Raw genomic sequence first — 17,871 nt, forward strand, 5'->3', positions numbered from 1 at the left:
GTCCCTGGGATTCTCCAGACAAGAACACTGGAGTGGGTTGCCATTTCCTTCTCCAATGCATGAAAGTGAAAAGTGAAAGTGAGGTCGCTCAGTCCTGTCTGACTCTTAGAGACCCCATGGACTGCAGCCTACCAGGCTCCTCCGTCCATGGGATTTTCCAGGCAAGAGTACTGGAGTGGGGTGCCATTGCCTTCTCCAAGACACTGCTAAGGCTTTGGAAAAACAGCATCATTTTATTTCTGATCAACTATCCTCACACTCTTGATCTTTAGAAAGAAAAAAAAGTAGACCTAGAGAGAGATGGGCTTCCCTGATGGCTTAGATGGTAAAGAATCTGCCTGCAATGTGGGAGACCTGGGTTTGAATCCTGGGTCAAGACTATCCCCTGGAGAAGGGAAAGGCAACCCACTCCAGTACTCTTGCCTAGAGAGAGAGAGAGAGAGAGATGGCTTGTCTAAGGAGACACGAGCTAGCGGGGCATCGAAACCAGGACGAAAGCCCTGCTCTGGTTTCTCTCCTATGGCCACCTGCCCATAAACTGGAGAATAAACTATACAGACCATAGGCCAATCCCCACTAAAATTCAGTATTGCCTTGACTCAATCGCCTTGGGTTCCGACTGAACTCTACTCCCACTCACTGCTCCTAATCTGCATAGATGCTGTAGAGCATGTTGGGCAAGATGGGAGAATAACAGAGTTATTTTCTTTCAACATTATTTAAAAGAGACCTCAAGTCTGATTTACTTAGGCACAAGCATTGGAATAATCGAATACAAAGAAAGCTGCTTTGTAGGGAAGGGATTGGGAGCCAAGGGAAGGCTGCCTACACTGTAGACTCAGGATTCCTATTCAATCCCCTTAAGCCATGGTGTAAGGTCACCCAGCTGATTTGGGGCTGTGGATCCTATCTGTGCAGTCTATGTAACCCCACTAGGGCAGCCCTTCTGTTCATCAAGCCCATCAGTGCCCACAGGGGAAGTGGATGAGGCGGTGGGAGTAGAGCCCACAGCGCCCCCTGCTGGCAAGGGACAGAAACGGTCCCGCTAACTGCAGAACTCCAGAGACCCCGAAGGAGGACAATGGAGACAATCGGCCTGCTGCTTTTACCCTAAGGGTCCAAAAAGACCTCCGGTTTCCTGGCTCCAAATGAGAGGAGGAGAGCTCGGCATCAGGTCTCTGGCTATCAGGGCCACAAACCCAGGTCTGAACTAATCAAGTCAGCAACCTGGGATTTGCGCTGCTTAGAGAAGATTCCTTTCAGGGGGGATCTTCCCTTCCCTTCAGGGGATCTTCTTGACCTAGGGATCGACTTCATGCCAAACCCCTATACTCCTTGTCAGAGGCACCTGGAAGCATCATCCTGCCTGCAACCTGCAAGACTGATAAAAAGCAAGTCCTCTGTGCCCATCACATTACTATGCCCTAACATCTATCTAAATTCCCCTTCACCTTCCCCTTCCGATTGGTGAAAGCCTACTCATCTTGTAAAACCCAAGGGAAGCATCACTATCTCTGTGACGCCCCCTGACGGCCCCAGGTAGAGCTGACTGTTACCTTTCTTTGGGTACCACTGACTGGATCCTGTACCTCCCACCGGCACAACTCTCTTATTAATTGGAATTGAAGCTGGTTTTGTACGACTGACATGACTCTCCATGTACCCTGGTGCCTAGCACTGCCCCTGGTATACAGGACGTGCCTGGCAAATGTGCGCTGGATAAGAAAAGCCTTCCGCTCGCAACCTCTGCTTCCCCATCCCGGGAGAATGGGCTTAGGGCCAGGCAGCGCAGATGCCAAGTGTTCTCAAAACTCCCAGGTATAATCTCGAAGAGAGACATAGAAAAGTGGAATACATGAGTAACAAATAGTTCAGATTTTAATGGAATCTGATCAACCAGATGAATAGTCTAAATTATATTCCTACAAGGAAAGTTGATAAGAGCACCTACCTCTCAATCACTTGATATTATCAGATCTTTCAATTTTTAATCATCTGATGCATGAAAAGTAGGTGTATCAGGTTACTTTAGTAGTTTCCAGAATGTTAGGTGAAGCACTTCTTCCTATGTTTAATGGCCATTTGCATTTCCTCTTCAGAGAATAACTTGTTGTATTGATATAACTCCTTTTCTATTGAGTTTTTAGGATCTCTTTATGAACTCTGAAGATAAACTTTGTCTCTAATCAGTGAACAATTGTTTTTATTTAAAAAAAAAAAAAGATTAGATTTGTGGTTACCAAAGGTGGGGGTGGGGGAACTGGATGAAGGCACTCAATAATGTACCAACTTCCAGTTTTAAGATAAATAAGAACTAGGCATGTAACGTACAACATAAGATAATTAACACTGCTGCATGTTATCTATAAAAGTTGTTAAGAGAATTAATCCAAAGAGTTCTCATTGCAAAAGGAAAAAAAACCCAATACTCCCAGGGATACAGGCCTTCCTCCCAGGGACAGGTTTACAGACAGTGGTGACAGAAGTGTGGTAGGAAAGGGGCTGAAGGGATCTAGACAATCACCCAAGGCAGGGTGAGGCCCAAGCTCACAGGACTCTGGCCAGTCTCCAGGAGCAAGTGGATGGGTCCAACCTTTGGAAACACCGAGGAGGTGCGAGAAGCTGCAAACTAGCGGCGTCTCCGCAGGGCTCACCTTGGCCTGCAGCCGTGGCTCACAGGCTTTGGCTGTCTTGCCCTGGAACGAAGGTTCCCTGTAGCTCTCTCACAGGCAGGTCAGGGCAGGGCCCTGAGCTGCTGAAACGCTTCAAGAACAGGTGCATACACCCTCCCGGCTTCCAAACCTGCTTAAGTCACTGGGAAAGGGTGGCGATGTGCCTGTGGGGCTTTCCAACCACTGATTTTTTTTTTTTTCAATCAGAGGAGGAACCTTGGGGTGCTCAATCATCTTCAAAAGCAAAACACAAAGCATTAATATGACATTATTCTTTAAACACTATAATGATTTTCTAGTAGTAATGCACGTGGTTGGAAGTGTGGGTACAGGTGAGCAGTAGACAACACCAGGCCTTTAAATCAACAGCTATGAGTAGCTTGATCAATGCTTACCTGCGGGCCTCCCTTTTGCTACATGTAACATTCTCTTGTGGCCTCAGTTTCCTCATCTTTAAGACAGGGTAATATAATCCTGACCTCAGAAGGTTGCTGGGGTATTAAATCAGGTAAAAATTGTGTCCGGCTCTCAGCCCAGTGATAGCACATGGTGAGTTTTCAGTATATGATTTCCTTTCCTATAATTGAACAGTATGTCAAATGGAGGTATTTCCTATAACCCTGAAATTGTGACTAAGACTCATTTGAGGATAAAATGCTCTCAGTACTCTTGATTTGTAAGTTCAAGGAACTGACAAAACTTGGGGCCAGTCACCCGCTCCCCCACCCCCACAGGACTGTGCTAGTCCAGAATCAGTCTTACCATCAAAGACCAGTATCACCCACTTCGCCCCACCCAACCCCAAATCAGGAGAAGATCCAGATGAGAGAGTGGCACTGAGGGTGAGCGAGGGAGGTCGTGACTGATAATCTGAGAGACAGGGTATCCCCTCCCATCACCCAAGGAGGAAGAAGGTGGGGTCCGTGCACTTCTTCAAGTCAAGGGAGTAGAGGCCCCAAGAAAATTTACTCCAAGTGGTGGGGCTGGCACCCCAGGGCCCCTTGGAGACACCTGCTTAGAAGAGACTTGGCAGAGCTGCCTGTGGGCCTCCTAAGCTGGAAACAGCTGGAGAGAGACCATAAGGTGGGGACATCCAGGTGCCGGGAGGTCTGTTCCATCGTCACAGGCAGAGGACAGAGCCCACACATCCCTGCTGCTCAATGGTGGGTTAGGCAGGACCCACGAGGCTGAGGTCTACGGCCTTACTGGGACCACCTCAGTATACGGACAGAGAGAGTCCTAATCAGGGGGGATGGGAGGTGAATGCTGCCAGCTGGGGGTGAGCTGGAAAAGCTGGTCAAATCTCCCACCAGACCACCAAAACCACCAGACCCTGGAAGCAGCGTGGGATTGAGTGCCCGGTCGGCTGGGCACACAGACACCCCCAGCCGGGACAGTGGCAATGATAGTCACCCAAGAGAATGACAGCAGCTTCATCACTGGCAGAACTCTGCTTCTCTGCTCTGGCCCTGATCCTGGCTGCTCAGGTGCAGGGACGAGGGAAGAGAAGGGAAGGCATCATGCCCCACCCCCCTTCAGTCCTCCAAAGCCACCTGCTCTGGGGGAACACCAGGAAAAGGCTTTGAGTTGGAGATTGAAGTTTAAAAATGAACAAGACTGAGTCTTAAATATTGACATAAATCTACTCTTAAATTTATGACATAAAGCCTTAAAAGCACGTGCATGCATCTGAATCTTTCGCAACTCCATGGACTAAGGCTCAACAGGCTCCTCTGTCCATGCAGTTTTCCATGCAGGAATAATGGAGGGGGTTGCCATTTCCTCCTCTAGGGGATCTTCCCCACCCAGGATGGAACCTATGTCTCTTGCATCTCCTAATAACTGTGCAAGACTAAAGAGAAATAGGTTCTGGCCCAGATTCTAAATGAGCCTCAACCCAGCAGGAAAGATGGGGGTTAGCATAGCACAGGTGGGGGCAGTTTCTGAAAAACTCACTTCATGGTTATAGCCCAGTGACTGATTCTCAACCCACTGGTTCCAGTCTGTTCTTCTCTGCTCAGAGACTCACAGGGGCCACATCCCACCACTGACCAGGGGCCAGGGCTGGTCCCTCTGCAGGATGTGCCTTTGGGAGCTGCCCAGCATCTTCTGAGACAGTGTCTGCTAGAACAAAGGTTCTACATCTGTTTTGATTTCTTTCACCTGTACATGGCATGCTTGGATTCAAGCTGCTGTCCCCAAAGACACCATGAACATGAGCTCTGAAATCACCTGGGTTCAACACCTTGCCCTGCCACTCACTCACTATAGGCTTCACAATTCCATTAAGGCAAAATCTCCTCATCTATAACTTGGTCTATTGTAAATTCCATCACCTGTTGTGAGAGCTGGAGCTGATGCAGATAAGAGCCTTCAAAGCACGTGCGTGTGCATTCAGTTGTATCTGACTCTTTTGTGATTCCACGGACTGTAGCTCACCAGGCTCCTCTGTCCATGGAATTTTCCAAGCAAGAATACTGGAGTGGATTACCATTTCCTCCTCCAGGGGATCTTCCTGACCCAGGGATGGGACCCAGGTCTCTTGCATCTCCTGCATTGGCAGGTGGATTCTTTTCACTAAGCCACCTGGGCGCAGTTGATACTTATTCATTCAACAAACATTTGTTGAGTAGACTCTCTATGCCTTAAGGTATAGAGAAGATGGGGCAGGTGGGCATGGGGGAGAGCCAGGGCAGGCAGAAGGCAGGACAATGGGTAGATGGATGGCAGGGTGGCTAGGGTCACCTTCAGACCACATGAGATGGAGCTGGCCTACGGTCTACATCCCCTGGAGCTCCTTCTGCTACGCATAACTTGTAGAAGCCCCTGATGATGCTCTGCTGTGAGGGCACACGCCTGGGATCTAATCACGCCCAGGAACTAGAAGGAATGTGTGCCCGCCACCTACACCAGCACCAGCACTCTCTTCCAGGAAGAAGTCATGTGCTCCTTGGAACAGAAATTTGCATCTCCCTACGTCTCCATGAAAATACGACCAACAACCACCCACGCCCCAGCAAGGTGCATGCCACATGCCATTCAGCCCAGGTCTCATCCCCGGTGGAGGAGGGCCCACAGCCCAGACCAAGCAATCCTCCGTGGACCCTTCTCTCTGAGCTGAGATGAAGGCTGATCACCAAGAACTCACTCAGAGACTTCTGGAAGCAGCAATGTGATCGTGTCTGACCCGGGACAGCCCCAGCCTATTAGAGGTCCCACTTGGGGAAATGCCATCAGAGACATAAGAAACCAATAGTGGCCGCCCACCTCCAAAACCGAGACTACAGTCCAGAAACCCAGCCAGGACAACCAAGCTTTCACCACGCAGCAGGGCAAAGGTAAGGAACAGGGCCCAAAAGGTTCACGTTTGCAAACTTACCTGCTCCACAGGGCTGCGTCTTTCCTCAGCGCTCCCCGCCTCCCCACCCTAACCACCCGAGTTGACACTAACAGGCAACTTTGCGAAACACAAGCATGCTAGGGTGGTGTCATCTGAAGCCCACACGGCTCTACCTGTTCTGGGAAAACTGGAGGCAGGTGCAGCCTAATGAGTTTGGGAGGATGCCGGGGCCTGTGGCAGCCTTGGAGCTGGCAGCTGCTTGTATTTACAAACAGGAGACAGAGAGAGAGAGAGAGACAGCGAGTTTCCACAGCGAGACGTTGCCTGAGGAGGCTAAGAATTCAGACCAGCCATCTCCAGACCAACACTTAATTGAACAGCAAACCACCAGCAAACACTAATGTGTTAATTAGCCACCAAATTGGAGTTAATTAAAAACTAATCAGGATGTCAGAATGGAGCATCTCATTAATAAATCACGTGCTTTTTTTTTTTGGAGCTAGGCAAAGTGCTGCTTCTTCTAATAAAAGTAAGAGATAAGAATTAGATTCTTATCTAATTCTAATCTAAATCTAATCTAAAAAAAGATTCCCATTTTTCCCTGGGAACCTGTATGATTTAAATATGTTCTGTGGTTAAGTGTTCTCTCTCCCACAGATAAGACCTGGCTTGATAATTAACTGACTCTCCGGTCATGTGAATCAAATCAGCATTGTGTGATGAAACCCTTCTCAGAGAGAACCAGCTCCGTCTTGACTGCTCCCTCTGTGCCAGGCGGACAAGGCTGGCACGGTTGGACCGGCCCTTTCGGAGTGATTCTTCAGGTTGTCCAAAAAGTGGCATCCTCAAGTGTAGACAAGCATTGAGCAATCTCACAACCAGAAAGAAACAGGACTGGAAGAGCCTACCAGGACCCACTGGCTGAACTCTATAAACGTCATCCATAAGTAACAGCTGGGCATTTCGAACAGTGAAAGGGTACCTTCATGACAAGGGCTCACTCACCTTCCGCAGAGAGTCCCTGGATGTTTATTCCCTTAGCTGCCAGGAAATTCAAGCAGGCATCTATGTTTTCAATCTAGGAGGAAAAAAAAAACAATAGTATACACTCATTAAATGTTTAGCCTTCTCCAGAGCCATCGCTTATTAGGAACAAGAGGCTATGTCAGAGAGAGGGTTTATTGTGCATTTTGCTAAGTTTCTCGAAGAGGAAAAAAATGACATGAAAATGCCAAATGGACAGATGGATGGATGGATGCGGGTCAGGACTCTCCTTTGTCTATACTTGCACAGGAAAAGGTTACCTAATATCCTAACCACACACAGTGCCAAGAGTCGAGGCCTTGGATTGCTCATGGCTGCCAAAAATAACCAGGGTGAAATCGGAGCTCTCGTGTGGATCACTGTCACCAGCGCTATCCTGAACGCTTGAGCAGCTGCCAGAAACATGGAGGTGGGGATGAGGTTAGGAGACCCACCCCCCCACCAGCAGCTGGGAGAGGTTTCCAGCCCCCGAGGAGGCGAACAGTCAAATATAAAAAGAGTGAATGGGAATTTCAGCAGGAATCTGGGTAGTGTTGACTCACAAAATTCTCAGGATGGCAGGCATCGCAGAGGACCGAGGAGAGCTGCCAGCTCACCCAACCTCTCTGTCCTTTGTATCTTCTGTAGCAAGAAGGGACCCGGCCCCACCAGAGTCTAGGAGGCCTTCCAGGCTTTCCAGGGTGGATGCTACCGCCAAGGGCAAGCTCACGTCCCCCCTGGCCCCCCCACCACAGGAAAGAGCAATTAGGTCATTCCCAAAGGTCTAATTTGACTTCAGTTGTCAGGGTTAATTACTTTTAGGTCTACAGGAAAATGTTCAGGCTTGATTCATGTTAGTGGTAACCATAAATAAAAGAAATTGCTTTGGACTTGACAGAGGGAACTTTGGATTTCACAGAGTTTGCATTTCACGTCTTCCTTACCTCTACAACCCCCCAGCCTCTGCCCGACTTCCCAGGCTCCAGCCACATACTTATGAGCTCAAACCAGTATCTGACCCAAGGGGTTTGTTCTGGACCCATAAATGACTATCACAGTGTGCTTGTGACCATTCTCTCCTCCCCCAAGCAACATCCTGATGGCTCCTTCGTAGCCACAGAGTAAAGTGTCTCCATTTTACGAGCTCTCATTTGGTACAGTCTGGCTCCAAGGCAGGCTTCTTAAAGTTCATGTCCACCCTCCCCTGATGTCTGGCATTCTCTGCTCTCAGTCTTCACAGCTTCTAAACATGTTAAGTTAAGCTTGGGGACACCTGAATAAAACTGCATCCACTGAAAAAGAATCTGCTCCATCCTCGCATTTTTTTTTTTAAAGCTCAGGTTCCCATCTCTTTCCCAGCTTCCAGGGTCTTCATCTGGGAGGCATTCTTTCATCTCTAGGAAAAGGGGTAGAATGCAATTTCCCACAGATAAAATAAATGCTGATGCTATGGGTTTTGCCTGCCACCATGGCAGAAAGTCGTATCTTACAAAGCGGGAGGAAAAATGAGATGGCTTTAAGAGCTCCTTTCTTCTTTCCAGAGCAGGGTGACGGACACTGACAATTCAGGTGCTTCCATCTTGGAGGCAAGTGGGGGGGAAGGGGGTGGTCGAAGAAGGAAGAGAATGGCTGGAAGGATCCTGTGCAAAGGTGTTTTAGAGCAGCCAGCTTCTGTGTAGAAGTGCAATAAAAATCCTCTAAGTGTGACTGCACTCTATTATGAAACCCTGCTGTTGAGAATTCATGCTATTGTACACAGTGGTAATGGGCCAAAACCAGTCAAAAGGATTTTTGCCTCCATACAAAGGCACTAATATTGAAATCATGGTAAAATGATAAAATCCTCCTGCTACCACTTGTCTCTTCCTATAATCCTATCCACTTTTTTTGGGGGTGTGTGTGTATGTTTATTTTTTTATTTTAAATTAATTTTATTGAGGTATAGTCGATTTACAAAGTTGTATTAATCTGTACGGCAAAATGATTTAGTTATATATACATTCTTTTCCATATTCTTTTCCTTATAGTTTATCACAGGAACACTGAATACAGTTCCCTGTGCTACACAGGACCCAGACCTACTTCTTTTAATATTTTGTGGTGCTCAGCTCAGAAAGGAGGTTTTGGCAATCATGTCCCCATGGAAAATGAGAAGCAGAAAAGGCTGACTGCCCCTGAACTTAATAATGCAAAATCAAAAATAGTGTATTTGTTATTTATCCTGGGAAGTGTCACGTGGGTGGACTGAGATGGTAGGTTTAAGTTTTTTTCACCAATACTGTGGCAGTGTGATACTGAACACAAAAAAAGGACACCTACCAAGATAGTCAGGGAAAGCTCTGCTCTACTGCTGCTGCTGCTGCTAAGTCGCTTCAGTCGTGTCCAACTCTGTGCGACCCCAGAGATGGCAGCCCACCAGGCTCCCCGGTCCCTGGGATTCTCCAGGCAAGAACACTGGAGTGGGTTGCCATTTCCTTCTCCAATGCATGAAAGTGAAAAGTGAAAGTGAAGTCGCTCAGTCGTTCCCGACTCTTAGCGACCCCATGGACTGCAGCCTACCAGTCTCCTTTGTCCATGGATTTTCCAGGCAAGAGTACTGGAGTGGGGTGCCATTGCCTTCTCCGTCTGCTCTTCTACAACATGGCAATTCTACAGAACTTCCCTTCCAAGGAGCATATTTATGGAGCATTCGACGCATGTGTCATCATTTAAAGTCCGTGGTAATTTCTTCTTGCAAGGCTAGCCTTGGTACACTTCAATTGATCCACGGGTTTTCTTTTTAAATGTTAAATTCTGTTAAGGGGAGGAATACATGGGTTACCTAGAACACTTCATCTCTCATTGATTTTTTTTTTTTAACAGTCCTATCACTCTGTCAACGAATTTCATAATTTAGATCAGTAGTTTTTCGCTGAGTAAAGGAGACTAGGAAAGGAGGATTTTGTGCAACCCTCCCCGCCCAGGGGGCATCTGGCCACATCTGGTCATATTTGGGGTTGTCATAACCCTGAAGGGAACTGACATCTAGTGTACTGACATCAGAGGGTACAAATGCTACTAACACAGATCCCTCCCAATAAAGAATTATCTAACCCCACATGTCAGCAGTCCCAAGAGTGAGAAATCTGAGATGATTCTTTTAATCACTCATTCAATCAAGGTAATTATGCGATGTCTGCTTTGTGCCAGGTACTACGCTCCATTCTTTTGCTGGTGTTGGCGCAGAGCTTTCCTCCCAGTCCAGGAGTCCACATTTACACAATCGTCCTCTTTAGGGTCCACACACACCCCAACTCCCCTCCGTTTCCAGGAGAACCAGAGCATCTAATAAACAAGGGAAACATTAGGATCTCCCTCCATTAGGTGAAGAGAGGAGGCCCCAGGGCACCAGGAATGCTTTCTCCTAAAGAGGAGATGAAACGGGAACACTATCCAGATGGCTGAGCTGCACTCCCAGAAAACATAAAACCTAAAAATAAGAACTTGGTTCATCATTTAAAAGACGATTCATAAGCCCGTCAAGCGCCCTGAATTTTTTCTCCCCTTCTACCATGAATTCTCTGCTCACAGGAGTTCAAAACACATTCCTCAAGTTTCAAATCCATTCTTTAATAATGTTCCATTAAGGTTAAAACTCATGCCTGACAAGGCAGCAGAGACCCACGCTCTTTTCATCTGTACCCCAGGAAGGGCACGGGGCTGGGGAGCAAGGTCAGATGTGGATTCCAACCTCCCGCTTCACTTGGAATGAGATCAGAAGGGGAGACTGTTTCTTTGATCCAGGCTCTCTTGTGATTCAAAATCACCTTAAGGTTTTCTTATAAACACTGTTCAGGTACACAATCCAGCCTCCTTTATGGCTGACACTGCACACTCCCACCACATCATCCCTGGAGGGGACTGGCCAGTGGCAGCCCCTGGGGTTCCCATCACAGCACAATGAGGTGCCCATCTTTAAAGAGGCTCGTGGTTCATATGGGATCCAGACATCTAATGCAGGATGCGGATCCTGTTAAAGTTGAGAGGCAGAGCGAGGGAAAAGACTCTTCACCAGCAAAGTATGTAAATAAAACCGAAGTTGTTCATTAACACGTAGCGGCCAATATAAACTGCTTTCCAAAATTAGCTGAAAAAAAAATCTGTGCAAAGTCTGACATTCCAGTGTTGCGGAGGGGGTGGGGAGGGGCACTGGGTGAGAAGGCTGCTGTAGTTGTTGCCATAGAAATGGGTCCAAGAGCTCTGAGATCAAGCTCCTGGAGTTTGTAATGCTAGCTGGAGTGGAGACGGGAAGCTGAGAAATGAGACCACTACACCAGAGACCCTGGGAGGAGAAGGGAGCTGGATGAAAGAGAGGGCAGAGTAAGGGGAAAAACTGAGACCAAGATGCACTCCCAGGGTTTCCCTTGCTTTGGGGCCATACGTGGCCTCCACCCTGTGTGGTCCAAGAACATCCAAGAGAGAAAGGCTGGCAATTTTAAGCCTTTCCCCTCATTCTCAGCCAGGATCTCCAACCCATAGTTGAATAGCTTCTCAACAGTCTCTAAACATTAGACCTGCAGGGCAACTTCCATGGACCAAGTATGCTGCAGCCTAGCTCTCCCACACCCAGAAATACATCTACATCCAGGCCAGGCAGAGAGCAAGGAAAATCAAAACAAATGGCAAACAACTGGAAAGAGAAGGGAGGGGGCTGGCAGGCAAATGGAAAACTTTACATTTCAGTCCTGGTTCAGGCCGGACTGGGTCTCATGATAACGTAAAGTATGCAAACCTCAGAAGCACTGCTGTATATCTCCTCTGTAGCTTAGAGACTGATCAAATACCATCTGTTGTGGCAGTTGTCATGGTAGCATTTCACTCGGAATACCAGCATAGCTGACTGCAAAGTGCATGAAACTGATTAATCCAGATGAAGACCATCTCTACCGCAGCCCAGGGGAAGGTAGGGTTCCAAGCAGACCGAGTAAATGGGGTGCTAGTTTTGATAAGTTTAGTTTCTCACCAACCCCTTGGAGGTCTCCATCTTGAGAAGATGAAATTGACAAGAGAGGCAAACAGATGCTGCTTTCGAGTCAGGCTTGGTCATAGTCATTAAAAACAAACGAACAAACGTGAAATCTCAAGAGCTTCGGGAGTGGGACACCCGGACCTCAGACAAGGCTGAGCAAGAACCTGTAAGTTCTAAGGACTTGAAAAGCACTGTATGGCTTCTTCTTGAGCCTCTTAGCACAAACAACTTTCTTCCAGAAGTATGTGTGATCCTCACACCTGATACTGCTACTTGTCAACAAAAACAATTATCATTCATCCATCTATTTATCCATTTCTTCACCCATATCTACTGAGCACCTTCAGGGTGTTAGGCAGTGTGTTGGTACTGGGTATACAGTGGTGAATTAAAGAGACATAATTCTTGACCTTGTAGAGTCTACAGTCTAAGGTAGAGGAGCTGGCATTAAATAAACAGATCACTGATAGCATCTGTCATGTACTAAAGGACTTGATCAAGCCTGGAAGGATGGGGGGTCAGGTGAGAATTCAAGGAAGAGATAGAAAGTTGGTCCACAGAAATAAGGCCTTTGTCTGTTCTCTTCACTGATGTAACCCCAAGCACCCAGAAGAGCATAGGGTGCATTGTACATACTCAAGATATGTTTGTTGAAGGGAAATTTGAGCTGAGACGTAAGAGTGAGCCAAGGACTGAGAGCGGGGAAGAGAAGAACACCCACATCACAGGTTTCATGCAGGATGCGGCCTCGCACATTTTGGGAACCAAAAGAGAGTCAAAATGGCTAGAGGCCAGGGAGCAATGGAGAAGAGCAGAGAGCGAGGACCCAGAGCAAAAGCAGAGCACTGGGCCACATTCAGGAACGGAAGCAGAAATGGAGAGAAGGCAAGGGTCCTTCTTGTTCTTAGGGAAGCCTTGGCACTCTGTTACCATGGCAACAGCAGCCAGGTCAAGCCCTTCCAGGCTGGTCTGAAAGCTTCAGGATGGATGAGCTATGCTATGTCAGGGATGGATCAAGCAGTGCCTTTAAGGTGGGGCTTCAGTGACACCCGGACTGGGCACTGAGATGGGGAGGGGTGGGAAGGGCAGGGCTGCGCCTGTGGTCACATTTACTGGGAAGGTCTGTTTCCTATCTACCAGGCCTCCATGCTCTCCTGACACTCCTTCCCCTTGCCAGTTTCCAAAAACAAAAATAGAAGGAAAAAAATAAAAGAAATCCAACCATGAAACCAGACCCAAAAGTACTCTGGGGAACTGCCCTCCTGAATGCTTGTCTCACCACTGTTGTCTTTTTGCTCTGCATTCCTGGGGACCACGACCTGATGCGTGATTGCCCAGTTTCACATTTTTCTCCACCTATGTCAGTGTTCAACCACTTCAAATGGTCACATGGTCACGGGCCACAGCGTGGTCCTGGGGGTGCACACCACTGCAGGACACAGCAGCAGGGCCCAGACAAAGTAGTTCTAATTTTAGAAGGGAGCCCCAGAAAGAAGGGAGGTAGCCCGTGCTTCCAATTCTCCCAGGTGGGGAAACATTCAGGAGTATCTCCCTTGCAAGCCCCACATGCTGCTACATGCTAGGCAGACACATAAGGCCATCTTTGGCCACAGCGCTCCATACCTGCTGTCCCAGCTCTGGCCATTCAAGCTTCAAAGCTTTCAGAAATTCATCTCTAGCTCTCTTGGTGGCTTTGAAAGAGAAAGCTTCAGAATGAGGGACTCAGGGGCTGGATGGGGCTTGAGTGTTTCTGTCAGACTGTTTCTCTGCTGCTTTAACGCCTTGCCCAGTTGCTTCCTTTAATTTGGCAATGGTATCCTCCTTATCTTTTAAGATATTTATAACTTGGGCTTTCTAAGATGTTGTCAAGAATTCCTTTTTAACAAGATTTTATAGGAGCCTCTCTGCTATTACAGCAAACGGGTAAGTCCATATGGATACGGAAAAAAAACTCTCTAGAGAAGAAAATTGAAAACAAGAATCTCGAATTCCTCCAGTAGCTATCTTTTTCCACTTTGCTTCCAACTGCCTAGGATGGTTTCATTGCCCAATTATTTTCTGACTTCTCGATTTTCCCCTTGAAACAAAGAGAGAGACCTGGAAGGGGAGCCATGGATAAGTTCTCCAAATCAGCCCTCGTTCTGGAGGCCCCAGATCAGATGCTTAGAGTTGAGCTCCGCAATGTGTCTGCTTCCAGACTCAGCGGTCCTCCTGAGGGCGAAACGCCCTGCGGGGTTAGTATCATGGGAGAGGCCCAGAGGATGCCTCTGTGCGTGTTTCTTCAGGAAATCATTCTGCACGTCATTTCTTCTGCTACAATGCCAGAGTAACGATCCCTAACTCCTAGCACTCCCAAAAGGGATTGATTAGTCCAAGTGGAGGTCTCGTCAAGAGCTGACACAGATGCTAAAAGGAGAGTGATGAGGGCTTAAGGGGTGATATTTACAGGATAAAACACAGGCTTTGTTGTTGTTGTTCAGTCGCTAAGTCACATCCGACTCATGGACAGCAGCACACCAGGCTTCCCTGTCCATCACCAACTCCCAGAGTTAGCTCAAACTCATGCCCATTGAGTCAGTGATGCCATCCAAACATCTCATCCTGTTGTCCCCTTCTCCTTCTGCCCTCAGTCTTTCCCAGCATCAGGGTTTTTCCCAATGAGTCAGCTCTTCACATTAGGTGGCCAAAGTATTGGAGCTTCAGCTTTAGCATCAGTCCTTCCAATGAATATTCAGGGTTAATTTCCTTTAGGATTGACTGGTTTGATCTCCATGTTGTCCAACGGACTCTCAAGAGTCTTCTCCAGCTCCACAATTCAAAAGCATCAGTTCTTCAGTGCTCAGCCTTCTTTATGGACCAACTCTTATATCCATGCATGATCACTGGAAAAACCATAGCTTTGACAATAGGGATCTTGTCAGCAAAGTGATGTCTCTGCTTTTTAATATGTTATCTAGATTTGCCATAAGCTTTTCTTCCAAGGAGCAAGCATCTTTTAATTACATGGCTCCAGTTACCACCTGCAGTGATTTTGGAGCCCAAGAAAATAAAATATGCCACTGCTTACACTTTTCCCCCCTATTTCCCATGAAGAGATGGGACCGGATGCCATGATCTTAGTTTACTGCATGTTGAGTTTTGAGCCAGCTTTTCCACTCCCCTCTTTCACCTTCATCAAGAGGCTCTTTAATTCCTCTTTACTTTCTGCCATTAGAATGGTATCACAAGCTTTGGGGTCAGACAAATCTGGGTTCAAATCCTGATTCTGCCATTTACTGAATTACGATCATCAGCAATTTAACCTCAGTGACCTGATCTGTAAAATGGGCATTACACGGATCATACAGGGTGGTGGCGGTGATTATATGAGAGGAAACGTGTACGTGGTACTCAGTAGGTGCCCGATAACTGGCAGTTTCTGTTAGCGTGTTGTCACTTCTGATATGACTGTCCCTTGGCAATAGTGCTCAGGCCATACATGCCCAGTGCCGTGTCTGGAGTTGGCCTCTGGCAAAACAGAGAGAATTAGACAAGCTTATCTGGTCTGCCTTCTATTCCTCCTCCTGGGATTTCCTCTCTATCACCTGACATGTAACTGTCTCTTAACAAAGATGCTGATAAACCACCTCACGCCAAGACAGAGGGGCCTGCTACTATCCTCTCACCAGTCCGCTCTCCTGGAGGTACTTGCATTCTATCACAATTATTAGGTGTCCCCTAATTAACAGAGTAATGGGATAATTAGTTTGTAGATGAAGGCCAGCCTGGGGACCAGTTCCCTCACACTAACCTGAAAAACTCAGTTTTGTGGCTCAGCCAACTTGCCAGTGTCCATTGTTTATGCTCCTTGTGGGTTGTTCATGAGTATCCGACCCGTGGACTAATAATTGTCCCCTAATCCTGTCCGGATCTATTGATACAGATTTTGAACTCTACACTAGATTTGAGTTCCCTGAGAAACTACTCTTAAAAACCTAAGAAAACTGTTAACTGCATCAAGTCTCAAAGTCATCATCTGTAGCACAGGAATGCTGATATTAATAACTATCTCGTAGGCTCCTCTGTCCATGGAATTTTCCAGGCAAGAATACTGGAGTGGGTTGCCACTGCCTTCTCCAGTTTTTGTCATATTCCCATGCTTAAACTCATAAGACACCACAAAGTCTTCAAGAGGCAGCAGATCATAAATGCAAAACAAAGCCAAAGAGTAGATCCTTGATATACCTGAAGAGTGCAGTAAATCCTCAGTTGTGGAGATACCGCTATCACCCACAAAGCCAACACATACAAAAGAACAGAGTAATGGGGTAATTAGCTTGTAGATGAAGGCCAGCCTGGGGACCAGTTCCCTCACACTAACCTGAAAAACTCAGTTTTGTGGCTCAGCCGACTTGCCAATGTCCATTGTTTATGCTCCTTGTGGGTTGTTCATGAGAATCCAACCCATGGACTGGGCTTGCTCAGTGGTAAAGAGGTGGACAATGCAGGAGATGCAGAGACACAGGTTCTATCCCTAGGTCAGGAAGATCCCCTGGAGGAGGAAATAGCAACCCACTCCAGTAATGTTGCCCAGAAAAATCCCATGGATAGAGGAGACTGACAGGCGACAGTCCACGGGGTTGCAAAAGAGCCAGACACACAACAAAGCTGATCCATGGATTCCTGCCCCACAGTTCCGAGGATAGCATGACATATTAATAACCGAGTGCAAGATGTATCCTGGTAGCACAGATAACCAGGGAAGCAAAGCCAACCAGATACATTTAAATGTTTTAATACTCAACTCAGAATCCTGCAAGACTTCGCACTCTTACTGTGCTGAAGGCTGGAAGGAAGGGACGCCAGCTGCTCTGTTAGCCTCTCCTTGTTTTAATACATATCACCTGTTGTGTTAATTTCTGCAGAAGATGTAACTAAAAAATCGCCATTAGGGAAAAAAAGAGAAATGGCATATTTGGGGATTTCCTTGCAATTCAGTGGTTAGGACTCTGTGCTTTCACTGTGAGGGTCTGGGTTCAATCCCTGGTTGGGGAATAAGATTCTACCAGCTGTGAGATGTGGCCAAAAAAAAAAAAAATCACCATTGTGCCCACTCCAATTTCAGATGCTGCTAGGCATAATACCATTATCACATGCCAAGCATAATATTAGGACCTTTCACATACATCACACTTAAATCCATTTTTTTATTCACAAGCTGTTATGGCTTCCTAGTGAACATTAATAAAGAATTTGGGAGATTTTGCAAGTAGTACACCAAGAAACGAGATCTGGTCAATAGTTTCAAGTTTCAAAATCTGTGATCAAGGCAAAGAGCTACTTGTCAACCAATCAAAAAGTATATGAGATTAAAAGTAATTAAGAATATAATCAAGAATTAAAATAATCAGCTCTGTTTACTGCTGCTGCCAGAGTGTTGGAGGTGCGGGCAAAGTCACTGAAAGAGGAGAGCAAATGAGACAAGGAGGCTTCTATTACAGGATATCCTCCAAGTTTCCCAAGGCTAAAGACTGCTAGTGCACCTGTGAAGAAATGGTGACAATTCTTGTCATATAATGCTAATCTGTTACTATTTCCATCCTTGTCAAGTATTTCACTGGACCAGATAAAACTGCCATTTTTGTAGGTAGAAAATAGTTAAAGACTGGCTATTTCATATGGTTCTCTCTGTTATCAGCATATTAGGAAGATGATTCCCCCTAAAAGCTAAAATTATATTGCCAGGTGATCATAAGAGTTCATCACTTTATAGCCACTGACAAAGAATCTATAAATTCTGAGACTCAGAATCAAATCTCTGCAAGTGTCTCTCCAAGGAGTTTCATAAG

General features: G+C 46.8%; 1 protein-coding gene across 3 annotated transcripts in view; it reads right to left on the reverse strand.

Annotated features, from left to right (window-relative positions):
• LOC105001978 (neuron navigator 2-like) overlaps nt 1–17,871 on the reverse strand; it is a 199,028-nt gene that overhangs the window by 19,940 nt on the left and 161,217 nt on the right. For all 3 annotated transcript variants that reach the window (XM_010858417.1, XM_010858416.1, XM_010858418.1), the window contains exon 4: nt 7,018–7,090. In XM_010858417.1, the coding sequence (XP_010856719.1) occupies nt 7,018–7,090 (73 nt within the window). The remainder of the gene's footprint in view (nt 1–7,017; nt 7,091–17,871) is intronic.

This window comes from Bison bison, unplaced genomic scaffold (genome assembly GCF_000754665.1).
Source record: "Bison bison bison isolate TAMUID 2011002044 unplaced genomic scaffold, Bison_UMD1.0 scf7180017864388, whole genome shotgun sequence".
NCBI classification, from domain to species: Eukaryota; Metazoa; Chordata; class Mammalia; order Artiodactyla; family Bovidae; genus Bison; species Bison bison.